Source organism: Papio anubis, chromosome 1 (genome assembly GCF_008728515.1).
Source record: "Papio anubis isolate 15944 chromosome 1, Panubis1.0, whole genome shotgun sequence".
Lineage (NCBI taxonomy): Eukaryota > Metazoa > Chordata > Mammalia > Primates > Cercopithecidae > Papio > Papio anubis.
In genome coordinates, this window is record NC_044976.1 from 24,333,244 (window position 1) to 24,345,652 (window position 12,409).

Below are 12,409 nucleotides of genomic sequence, written 5' to 3' on the forward strand. Positions count from 1 at the left end.
ATGGGCCAGGCAGTGCTGGTCCCAGCGGTTCGTATTGTACCAAAAGGCAGCCCAGACCAGGTCCCCAGACCCTGCTGTAGAAAAAGGTCTATGGGAATGAGGCAGAAATCCCAGACCTGCCTGCACTGGCTGTGTGACTTCCGGAAAACGACTCCACCTCTGAGCCTGTTTTTTCGTCCATAAGAATGTGGCACAGCAATGATCGTCTTCTTTTTTTTTTTTTTTTTTTTTTAAGCTGGAGTCTCGCTGTGTCGCCCAGGCTGGAGTACAGTGGTGTGATCTCAGTTCACTGCAACCTCTGCCTCTGCCTCCCCGGTTCAAGCGATTCTCCTGCCTCAGCCTCCTGAGTAGCTGGGATTACAGGCACAAGCCACCACGCCTGGCTAGTTTTTGTATTTTTAGTAGAAATGAGGTATCACCATGTTGGCCAGGTTGGTCTCGAACTCCTGGCCTCAAGTCATCCACCTGCCTTGGCCTCCCAAGGTGCTGGGATTGCAGGCGTGAGCCACCGTGCCCAGCCAATGACTGTCTCTTGAGAGGAGTGTAAGGACTTGGTACACAGCAAAGCCCATGATCAAGTTCCTGGGGCCTGCCATGGCTTGGGTAGGGGGGTAGGAGTGGGGTAGGGGGGGTTGAGTCCCCTGAGATTGTAGTGGAATGGAGCACCCGCCAGCAACCCCCCACCCTGCTCCAGGCCGGTGCTTTCCACAGACTTCACAGACCTGGAGGGGCTGAAGGACCCACCTACCTAGAACACAGGCAATCAGGATGACAGTGCTGGGAAGGCACAAAGAGGTCGTTTCACAGATAGAAAGATAGAGATTTAAAGTGGGAGGCAAGTGACCAAACCCACCTCCTCCCACCTTGGGCCAGAACAGTCAAGACAAACTCAGCGCTGCCCCGGAGGAGGCCGGGAAGCCCACCTAGCTCCTCAGTGAGGCAGCCTCGGGCCGCAGAGTTTCCTGTCTCAAGGATGATAAAAGTAACCAGTCTTCAACAACCACAGGTACTTGGCCAACTGGCTGTTGTTCTCAACCCCGTGAGGGAGGCATCAACCCTGTCGGTCTACAGATGAGACTGGGGCAGAGGCCAACTCGCCCAAGGCACTTGCTTACAATGGCAGAGACAGACCTGGTGACACAGGACTCTGATAACTGGGCATGTTGTCTCCATGAGTCGGGGACAGATCTCCCCTCTTGCATCTTGTAAACACAAGCCACCCCTAAGTCAGGAATCTTCACACACAAGCCCCAGGAAGCCACGGTCTCCCTCCTAGCTGGCCTCTGGGCCAGGGCAGCCCCGCTTCTCTCCCTCTCCCTCCACCATGCCGGGCTCCGACTGGGTCAGGCCAGGTAGGCAGCAGAGCTGGCCCAGCCATATCTTGCTGGAGACTCTGAATCCCCTGGGACACTCTCAGGGCAACAGAAGTGCCAAGGGGCTTGGAGGCTGTTAGCGCAGAACCCAAACTGAAATCTCTCTACCCTCCACCCACCACCTGTGCCAAGGTTGTGTTTTGTGTTGGCACAGCTGAGGGAATAAGAAAGAGGAAACCTGTCCCTTACCTAGTAAGAGGCCTCTCCCCTCCAGGAAAGGGAACATTTGGCTCACAGCTGAAGTGACTGAGGCACAGACAGGCCTCAGGTGCCTCCTGGCTCCCTGCCTCAGGGAGGCTCAAATGAGAGTGTGAGGGTCCTCATCCCTGTGCCTATTGCTATAGGCAGAGGGAGGGGCTCAGATTCATAAAGGCAAAGGCCAGCCAGGCTGAGAATGAGGGATGAGGCAGGCAGTACGGGTGCGCTGGGGCTAGCCTCCCTTTGGACATCCCACGGCTCACCGCCTTTGCCCCTGCGAGTGGTAGAACGACATTTGCTTAGGATTAGGCCCAAATACAGCCCTTCCAGAGCTGGCCCAGGAGCTGGAAGAGCAGGGTCACACTAGCTTTATACCCGCTGCGTCCCCACCCTGGCGCTGGCTGTAGTCAGATGGGGAGGCCGGGAAAAGCTCCATTCCTGGAGTGGGACAAGGCTCTGCACTGAACATGGAGCAGAGGTCAGGAGGGGGACCCGGTTTATAACACAGCTGGGGCAGGCAAAGTCCTGGCTGGGCCTGGGGAACGCTCAGTCCAGCCACCTGCAGTTCCTGTCCATGCCCCAGTTGGTGCCTGGCTGGGCAGTCAGTCTGAGGGGCCCTGGCATGCCTGACAGTCCTTCATGTCCTCCGAGTAGTCCTCGATCTGGATGGTCACGGTGTGGAAGTGGAACTTCCCTTGGAGGCGGCTGCTGGCTGTCTTCAGCACAGCCTGGGCGTCTGTATTCTGAGCTGGGGACCGAGAGGACACAGCAGGGGAAACCATTTACTCTGGCCCTTTGGAACCATCAGGAGCCTGAATCTTATCCCCATCCCCAGCAGAACAGGATGGGGGACCATGAACATGGAGAAGCCCCCACATTCTACTCCTCTGCCAGGTAGCCTCCCAGACCAGACCTGGCTCATGCCTGAAAGAGCTGGTAAAGCACTGGCCTTAAGGCCAGGAATCTGCCACCTACTGCCATATACTGGCTGTAAAAGCCTGGGCCAGTAACTTTACCACCCAACGCCAGCCTCAGTTTCTTCATGGATAAATGAGATTGTGATGATCAGATGGAATAATGCATATCACGTACTCAGCATGAGGCTGAGCTTGATGCATGGGCACTGTGAGCATCTGGGTCACCTGGACCCTGTGGAGATGGCACCAGGCCTTTGGCTGCCTGTCTCCCACCCCACCCTGAGTGTCCCGAGCACTCACCAATGGCAATGTGGACAGACAGAACAGGCTGGGCCACGGTCAGTGCCCAGATATGCAGGCTGTGCAGGGCTTCCACCCCCTCCACCGACAGCAGCAGATCCCGCACAGCTGTGAAGTCCACACCCTTGGGGGTCCCTGAGGATGGCAAGCACAGGGGCTAAAGGAAACTGCCCCTCCCATGCCTGCCCATTGGTGCAGGGCTAGCTCCTGGTCCTCAGGCGTCATCCCCTCAAAGAAGACCTCCTTGGCCTGCAGGTCTGAGGCTGCTTTCACCTCCCAAGCTCTCCGCCCTATCACTCTGTTATATTTCCTCTCCACTCTTACCACTGAAATTATTTATGAATTTACTTATTGTCAGTCTCTCCCTCTAAAATGGACACTCTATGAGGGCAGGACAGTCTCTTTTGTTTACCACAGCATCCTTGGTGCCTAAAACAGCGCCTCTCGATAGTAGATGCTCAATAAATATATTTTTTGGTTTGTTTTTAGACAGAGTCTTGCTGTGTCACTCAGGCTGGAGTGCTGTATCTCGATCTTGCCTCACTGCAACCTCCTTCTCCCAGGTTCAAGCAATTCTCCTGCCTCAGCTTCCTGAGTAGCTGAAACTACAGGCGCATGCTGCCATGCCCGGCTAATTTTTGTATTTTTAGTAGAAACAGGGTTTCACTGTGTTAACCAGGCTTGTCTCGAACTCCTGACCTCAGGTAATCTGCCTGCCTCGGCCTCCCAAAGTGCTGGGATTACAGGTGTGAGCCATCGCGCCCGGCCAATGAATATATTTTTGAATGGAAAGACGGAAAGAACAGATCTTGAGAATCCTTGGACCCACCCAGGGCACAATCATCATCTTCATCATTATCGCTTTTATCTGGGTTAGCATATTCTTGGAGAAAAAGCTCTGACCAGCCAAATACTGCTAAGCCCAGGCCAGCATCCTACTCCATTCCAGACTGACCCTGACCACGCGGAGGCCTATGACCCTGGCCCAAGACCCCAGGCCTAGAGCATAAGAAAGCCAAGGTGCAGGGCCAGGTGTGGTGGCTCACATCTGTAACCCCAGCACTTTGGGAGACCAAAGTGAGACGACTGCTTGAGCCCAAAAGTTTGAGACCAGCCAGGGAAACATGGTGAGACCCCCATCTCTACAAAACACTTAAAAGTTAGCCAGACATGGTGGCATGTGCCTGTGGTCCCAGCTACTTGGGAGGCTGAGGCAGGAGGATTACTTGAGCCGGGAGGTCAAGGCTGCAGTGAGCCATGGTGATGCCACTGCACTCTAGCTTGGATGACAGAGCAAGATCCTGTTTCAAAAAAAAAGGTAATTCAGGGCAGACCAGATCATTCTCTACCACTGACCGTTCTCCAACCCCACAAAGTACAGCCATGTCCCCCCAGGTATGGCATTGTTTGGTCCCTGAGATGTAGGAAAGGCCTGAGCTGCAGTGGATTAAGTAACTTTGTCCAAGGCTGACCGTCCTTCTCTGAGCCTCAGTCTGCCCCTCTGTGCAATGGGAAGCATAATCCTCACTCCCTCTTCCTGACAGAAGGCAGCCAGAGCCTGGGAAATGTATAGGGGAGAGCTGGAGAGCTCCAGATGCTACAGATGTCCCCCAGAAGCCACCTGACTAGGCAGAGGAGGCACCCCTGGGGGTAGGGGGAAGGGAAGACCGGGGCTGGGGTACGGTTCCAGGAACTGCCACACCTAAAAGCCTAGGCTCTACGTGAAGATCAGCCTGGGGGCCCCAGGAGGTTTTCCAGCCAATGCCGGGGATCCAGATCCCGGCTGCCTGCCATGTGCTGGGATGCCGCAGACACACACATACCTTATCTGAGCGGATCTAGAGCTTGAAAGCCAAGAGCAAAAAGGGAGCCACAAAGCCCAGGTTACCTTCCATCAACACCAGGATCACATCTCTCAGGATGGTCAAGGTTGTCCCCAGGACCAGGATGGAGAAGAAGAAGGTGCAGATGGGGTCTACATACTTGTATTCCGGCTGCAGGAAGAGAGGAAGACAGACCTCGGTTCACCATCTAACACCTCAGCTTCCCTTCTCCCCTCCCACCCAGCACTGTTGGGGAGAGGGGCTCTCTCTGCGGGGTGGGCATGAGCCTCACCCTGGCCCTGCCTCCCAATTTTCTGCTCTTTATTTCACATCTGCAAGAGCAGACAGGACAGACCACAGTTCAGGATAAGGCAGTCCCTTCCCACCCCTCCTTCTCAAGAAGCTGAGACATGGACAGAGCAAAAAGGCATCTTAGATACCATCTGATCTGCCATCCATCCCCATTTGACAGATGGGGAAACTGAGGCTCCATTAGAGCAAGCACCTCACCCAACATGACATGGCTAGCAAGGAGGAGAGCCAAGCTTCAGAGCAAATGCCTGCCTCTTTCCACTACAGCTCCCTGCCTCTATGTGATGGGCATTGCCCAGGGTTTGACAACACACAGTCGTAGGTTTGAATCTGCCTCTACACCTTACCAGCTGTGTGACACTGTGCAAGTCACTGAACCTTTCTGAGCTACAGAAAACACTACCACCTCTCCCTTCAGGTTAGTGTGAAGATCAGAAGTGCTGACACTTGGTAAGTATTGGATAAATGTTCCTTTCCTTTCCCCACCCTTTTCCCCAGAACTGGGAGGGAGTCCTGAAAAGGACCCCCTGAAGAGAGGATATTCAGGTGGTCTACACTCCCCTGACACCCCCACCACTCTGTGTCCCAGCTCTGACCTTGAAGTATAAAATATAGGCTGCCACTAGGACGCCCATGCTCTGCAGAAAGTCCCCGATCACATGGATGAAGGCAGCTCGGACGCTGGGGTTCTCCTCCTGCTGGTTGGTGGTGCCATGGCTATGTCCATGGCCAGACTGGTGAAGCGTCAACCCCATTCTATGAAGTGGAGACAATGCCAAGGGCTCACTGAGGTCGCAGATGGAAGTCACCTATTAGGACTAGCCAATTCATAGGGCAAAAATCTCAAGCCCCCAAACCTTGTGATCTCTTTGGCCATGTGAGAAGTCCAACCCACGTGGCCTTGGTTCAGAGAGCCATGGGAGATAGGGCTCAGTGCAAATACCAGGCTGAGTCTGGGCACAACAATGCCACGATGCCAAATCTCAGAGCAGGAGGGCATTATGGAGGTCACTGTAAGTTCACTCCATCATGTCACGGATGGGGAAACTGAGGCTTCTGAACAAAGGAGAGAAACAGCCCGAAAGAGACACCCATTGTCTCTGAGACCAATTTCAGACGTGGGTTCTGCCCCTAGGGACAGCTACTCCTGCAACAACTGGCCTCTTCCCGCCCCACTTGAGGTATGAAGCCACCAAGGTTAGTCCCTGACATGTATTAGGGAGTGGGTAGAGTGGATGAAGACTCAGATTTACAGTTCTCAGTGTTCCTGGCCTAGGCCTAAGGTAGGACCCAGGTGTTCCAGGTGCTAGAGCTCAGACCATTAGGGAAGTTCTGTCCCTGTGGCTGATGCTGGAAAGTGGCATGGTGTCCTTCTGCAAAGCAGACATAGGTGTGGGTGTGAGAGGCGGGAGGAGGAGGGGAGACGAGGGGAACCGGGGCCCCACTCACATGATGTTCACAGCCACAGCACAGCCCGATGTGATCAGCATGGTTCCCCCTTCGATCTCATAGTCCCCAGAGATCAGCCGCTCCACAGCCAGGTACACCAGTACCCCAGTCACGACCCAGATGGACAGTACAGAGACCAGGGCTCCCAAGATCTCTGAGGAAGAACCCAACCCCAACACCCACCTTGGCATGGGCCTGAGGCTAAGGAGGCTTCCCCCTTCCTTCAGGATCCTCCCCACCCACCCCCCACACAAAGTCAGGGCCTGGGTCCCACTGGGCTCTGCTGAAGCTATGGCCAGCATGGCTGCCCCTTACCCCACCCCTCATATATCTGGGAATGTCAGAGCTAGAAGGAACTAATAAGTCATTATCTGGGTCCACCTTTTTTGTTGTACATGTAAAGAAGCTGACTTATTAAAATGTATGCCTTTTGTTCAGCTAGTAAACTGAGGCTTCTGGGGAAGAGAGGCTGGGCCATCTCCCACAAAGAGGAAGGTGATGATGCAGCCCGGGGTGAACGGAAGAGAGGTTAAAGCCTATACCTTCCAGCAGCCTTTGCCAGCCTTCCCCTTCCCCCAGAGCTGATCCACAGAGTTATGTGCAGTGTTAATGCCATTGTCATTTGTTCTTGAAGCTTGGCTACTGTACTTCTTAGGAAGGTGAACGTTGCTTCCCCGCAGACTGAGAGCTCCTGGATGACTGGGACCAGGGCTTCCCCATCAGACTAGGATTTCCCAGAGGACAGAGGCCATGGTTGACATCCTCTTGCCCCATCCAGATCACCCTCCTGACCTCACTCAGGGGAGGAATGGGGGATCCACCCATTACAGCCACCTAAGAACCCTTGTTCTAACCCACCCTCTTTCTCAACCCCATCTCCAGCCGAGCCGTGACCCTCACCAGCTCTCTGCCAGCCGAAGTTCATGGTCTTGGTGGCTGGCCGGGAGGACATCCAGAGGGAGAAGAGGCTGATGAGCATGCTGGCAAAGTCAGTGAGCAGGTGCGCTGCGTCGGTCATGACAGCCAAGCTGTGTGCCAGGTACCCACCTGAAGGGTACAGGGTCTTTATCAGCTCCCCAGAGAGCTGGCTCCCAAGACTGTGTGCAGCAGGGAGACCACAGGCTCTGGAAGAAGACATTCTGGCCTCAAGATCTCTCCGCCCATGAGCTGTACAACCCTGACGAGTGACCTACTCTCTCTGAGCCTCAACTTCCACTCTCTATGAAATGGGCCACCAATATCTACTTAGAGGGTGAATGTGTACATCAAGTTCAAATAGGGACTGGAAAGCATGGTAGATACTCAGTAAATGCTCTTTCCTGAGAAAGCCATAGCTTCAGCAGAGCCCAGTGGGACCCAGGCCCTGACTTTGTGTGGGGGGTGGGTGGGGAGGATCCTGAAGGAAGGGGGAAGCCTCCTTAGCCTCAGGCCCATGCCAAGGTGGGTGTTGGGGTTAGGAATTCAGGCTTTCCCTTAGCTACTAGTTGTGTGTGATCTTTGGCAAATTACTTAACCTGAACATGCCTCAGTTTCGTCATCTGTAAAACAAGGAGAATATCGTCACCTATGTGATAACACAGGTTGTTGTTAAACCTGAATCAGATAATGTGTATATAAAGGCTTAGCGCAATGTGTGTTCGGTAAGTGGGGCTTTTAGTGTCAGTATTGCTGGGAATAGTCTATCCATGCGCTAACTTCATTTAATTAGTCCAAAAGTGCTTACCAACGACTTCTCCAATCATGAAAAACAGGCAGATGGCAGAGGCTACATAGAGCTGGCGCCGGGCCTGCCCCTTCTTGGGGTCACAGAGACTGTCGGGACCCTTCTGAGCATGGCAGTAATGGTTGCTCTGGGCAGCCAGCTCAATGGCCTGCAAGTCCAGGCCAGGTCGGGGCAGAGGGATCCAGCCAGCCCCGTCCTGCCACAGAGATCCCATGTATGACCTGACCAGAAAGAAAGAGAGGGAACGCTCAGCTCTAAGATGGGGTAAGGAGGGCCGACTCTAGTCCCATTTCTCTATGAGGCCTTGTGTCCACTGGGAAAAATAGCTAAGGACTCTCCGAGTGTCCAGTGGAGCGCGGGGAAGGAACAGAGCGCCGGCTCGAGGAGAAGAGCAGGCCCCCTTCAGCGCACTTGGGACACAGGGCCTCCCTAGGGCGGGGCTGCCTGGGGCAAAGTACTGGGCAGGGCAGGACTCCAGGTGGGAACCGCCACTCCCCCGACCCCAGGCCCCCCGCAGGCAGGGATCAAGATCTGTGCGGGGACCGAGGGAGAGACGGTCCTTGGGCCACAGCTCATTATCTTCTTTCCCTCACCTCACTCCCCCGCTCCTGCGTGGTACCAGCTCAAGCCGCCACCAAAACCAACCACTGCTAGGATGGCAAACGCGGAGGCGCGTCGGCTGCCGCCCAAATTCCCGCCTCTCCCCAGGCTCTCGCCTTACCGGACTGCGGGCCTGGCGTCCAACAGGTGCTGCTTCTCCGTGGCGTCCATGCAGGCCCGCGCCGGGTCCCGGCAGCCGCGCGGCCGCACCGCCGAGTGCGCTCTGGAAGTTGCTCGCGGGACTCCAGGTGGCTCTCACCCACCTGTCTGGAGGGCCCCGCGAGCTGCGCTCACTCCGGCCCGGCTCCTGCGGCCCCTGAGGTCCCCCTGCTCCCGCTGCTGTTGCAGCTCCGGCTCTGGCTCCGCGCGCCAAGCGCTCCACTGTCTCGGGTCCGCCGCTGTGCCCCGCGGCCGCCGGCTTTATCCGGCCCTCGCCAACCCGTGTGAAGCGGCTCTCGGCGCGTCGTGTGCAAAAGCCCGCGGGGAAGAGGGGGCGGTGGCTGGCTGCAAAGGGCGCCCGGCTGTGGCCCCGCGCACCTGTGCCTGCGCCCGTGGGGCCTGCAGAGCCCACCTGCCGCCGCGAGAAACCTGCCAGCCTTAGCCCGGCGCGGCGCCCGGTGTTGCTGAGTGAGGACGGGGTGACAGCTGCGCCCCCTCTCCCGCGCGGGGTGGGCCGCGTCCCCACCGAAAAGTTCTCGTCTTTGGTTTGTAGAAATCCGCTTTGGTGGCCCCAACGGCAGGAATGTGGCTCCTTGCTTCGGAAGAGGGTCTCCAGAGGCTACTGGGGCCGCGCCTGCCCCCTCTGACTGGCGGCTGTCCTGGGCTTGATCATGTTCCGTCTCAGGCTGGAGACTCCCCTCGCCCCCCGAGGTCGGCTTGCGTTCCTGCCCTCCTGCTAGGAGGGTCCTGGGGTGGGCTGTGCGGCCCTCAGGCTGGGGCAGTGTCTCTCCCTGGGACCGGCTGGGACTGATGAACCCATCCTCGCCACTGAAGCAGCACCAGCTCCTCCTCTCCTGCGCGCAGGAGAATCTAGAGTGGCCGGCTTTGTCTCCACCCGCACAGAGAACAGTGTCATCAGCAGTCACCATCGGGGCAGAGCCGACCACCGCCACTGCTGCCACCCCTTCCCCGCAGCGGCTCCTGGGAGCCCCAGGAAGCCCGACAAGCAAGCCTGGGAGATGCAGGCAGAAGGTGCCACCGTGTTGGTACCGCTGGGAGAAGCCCTGTCCTTCCTGGCCAGCTTGGTGCCCTACCCACTTGAAGCAGCCTCCTTCCCTGGCGGTTCTTGGGGATTGGGGAGCCTGTGGCCCCCACACTGGCCTCTGACAGGTGCCCTCTGTGTAGAAAGAAGCTGCTGGAGACCTCCCTGTCTGTTCGTCATCCCCGGCAGCCTTGTCACCAGGACCATAGGCTTGGTGGGTATGGTCTTTCACAGAGACAAGAGTCAGAGGCGCAAGCCTCTTGCCCACACCACTGGGGACAGGAAGGCGCTCTTTCAGTCTCTCCTCTTGTAGGAGATAGGGTGCCAGGAGGGAGGTGCACCTGTTCTGCTCGGGTCTGCACTGAGTGCCTCTCTGCCTTCTCTGGACGCTGGTTTTCTTCCGGAAAGCCTCAGACACCCTGGTTTTCTTCAGGTTTACTCTGAGCACCTGCAGGCTCAGCATTACCTGGAGAAGGTGTTACAATGCAGGTTACAGGTCCCTGCATCAGACCAACCGAACCAGAATCTCTGGGTGTGGAGCCTCAATATTTCCAAGAATTCAGTAGATCTGGGGCAGGGCCTGGGAATCTGTATTTTTAAAATTCTCATTTGGTGCTATTATGACATTATTGTTCATTTTTATGTATAGTGTTTATGTTTTTTTTTTTTTGTTTTTTGTTTTGTTTTGTTTTTTTTTTTTTGAGCCAAAGTTTCGTTTCTGTGGCCCAGGCTCGACTGCAATCTCAGCTCACTGCAATCTCTGCTTCCCCGGTTCGAGTGATTCTCCTGCCTCAGCTTCCTGAGTAGCTGGGATTACAGGTGCCCACCACCATGCCCAGCTAATTTTTGTATTTTTAGTACAGACAGGGTTTCACTATGTTGGCCAGGCTGGTCCTGAGGTTACGATTTTTTAAAAGGAAAACCTTTATCTAAAGTATTTAGGGATAAAATGTCTGTGGGATTTGCCTTAAAATAATCCCAGCGGGGAGAGTACGGGTACTGGTAGAGAAGAAACAAATATGTCACCAGCTGTTGAAACTGAGTGATGAGTAAATGGGGGTACACAATAACTATTCCCTCTACTTTTCAGTATTTAAAAAATGTTGGCTGGGTGCAGCGGCTCATGCCTATCATCCCAGCACTTTGGGAGGCTGAGGCGGGCGGATCACCTGAGGTCAAGAGTTCGAGACAAGACTGGTCAACATGGCAAAACCTCGTCTCTACTAAAAATAAAAAAATTAGCTGGGCATGGTGGCAGGCACCTGTAATCCCAGCTACTCAGAAGCCTGGGGCAGAAGAATCACTTGAACCCGGAAGGCAGAGGTTGCAGTGAGCTGAGATCATGCTGTTGCACTCCAGCCTGGGCAACCGAGAGTGAAACTCTGTCTAAAAAAAAAAAAAAAAAGAAAGAAAGAGAAAAAAGTTTCAGAATTAAAGACTTGGGGAAAAATAAACCTTTCCTGGTGATTCTGATGTAGCAGCCCATGGAACTGTATTCAAGATTCATTGGAAGAACCCCCTTGAAGCCAGCTTTCCTGTCTTGCAGCATGATTTTAAAGGAAGCATGTTGATCAAGAACCCTTCATACCATCTTAAGCGTTCTAGTTTGCAAGTACAGGAAGAGCCCTTCCTATGGCAAAGGAAAGGTTCCCTTAGTTGCAATTAACAGGTAGCTTCCAGGAATTTAATCTTTAACTGATTACCCAAAGTCGCAACTGCTCTCTCTTCTTTTCCATAAGTGACAAGATATGGGACTGAAATGCTTGTTGCTTACATGGTCAGTAGCCTGGAGAAGTCGCAGAACGTTCACACATTATAATACTGATTATTGTGATTTCAAGGTGATGAAAGCTTCTGTCTTTCTGGCCTCAAATTTCTCCTTCTGGACTCAAATCCCTTCAGTTTTCTATGGGAGGATACTTTAGGAGACCAAACCATAAAGAAAAACAAGTATGTGATTGTCAAAAAAAAAAAAAAAAAATTGACTGCTCCTCTTTCTGCTACCCCAATCAGAAAGAGGGGCTGTGATGTGGTAGAGGGGCACATGGAGGGCTTCTGAGGGCTGGCAATGTTCTTTTTTTTTTTCTTTTTTTTACCTAAGTGGTAGTAACACAGGGTTTCGTTTTACAATCGGTTATTAAACTCTACAACTAGTTTGGTGCACTTGTAAGGGTGTATGTGTGTATTATGCCGTGTTTTGAAAACTAAAACAAAATGCTTCAGAACTTGAGAAAGGACTGGAAATGAGAGCAAAATCTGATGCCTTGAAATTCAAAGTTAGGAACCAAGTTAGCCTTAGAAAAACTCTCAGAAGTGAAAATGGGCAGAGGTTGTGAGGGTTTTTGAGCACTGTCCTAAAGCAAGTTCCACATAACTCTAGTTCCGGAGGATGTCATATGAATAAGTTGGGAAATTCAGTCCACACACACAGAATGAGAGACTTAGGGTCAGGCAGCATTCCAATCACCATGAACCTGATGGTCCTTGTCTAAAGTTAATTCGTTTTCTTTACG

The 12,409-nt window shown here is 54.0% G+C and overlaps 1 protein-coding gene across 1 annotated transcript; it reads right to left on the bottom strand.

The window, feature by feature from the left end:
- Nucleotides 1-1,007: 1,007 nt before the first annotated feature.
- On the bottom strand, nt 1,008-9,914 carry SLC30A2 (solute carrier family 30 member 2). Its single transcript, XM_003891373.4, has 8 exons — nt 8,817-9,914; nt 8,096-8,316; nt 7,273-7,419; nt 6,373-6,526; nt 5,520-5,679; nt 4,677-4,782; nt 2,789-2,923; nt 1,008-2,319 (listed from the first exon to the last, which is right to left on the bottom strand). The coding sequence occupies exons 1-8, from the start codon at nt 8,864-8,866 to the stop codon at nt 2,174-2,176; spliced, it is 1,119 nt and encodes a 372-aa protein (XP_003891422.2). The 5' UTR covers nt 8,867-9,914; the 3' UTR covers nt 1,008-2,173.
- Between the last annotated feature and the right edge of the window lie 2,495 nt (nt 9,915-12,409).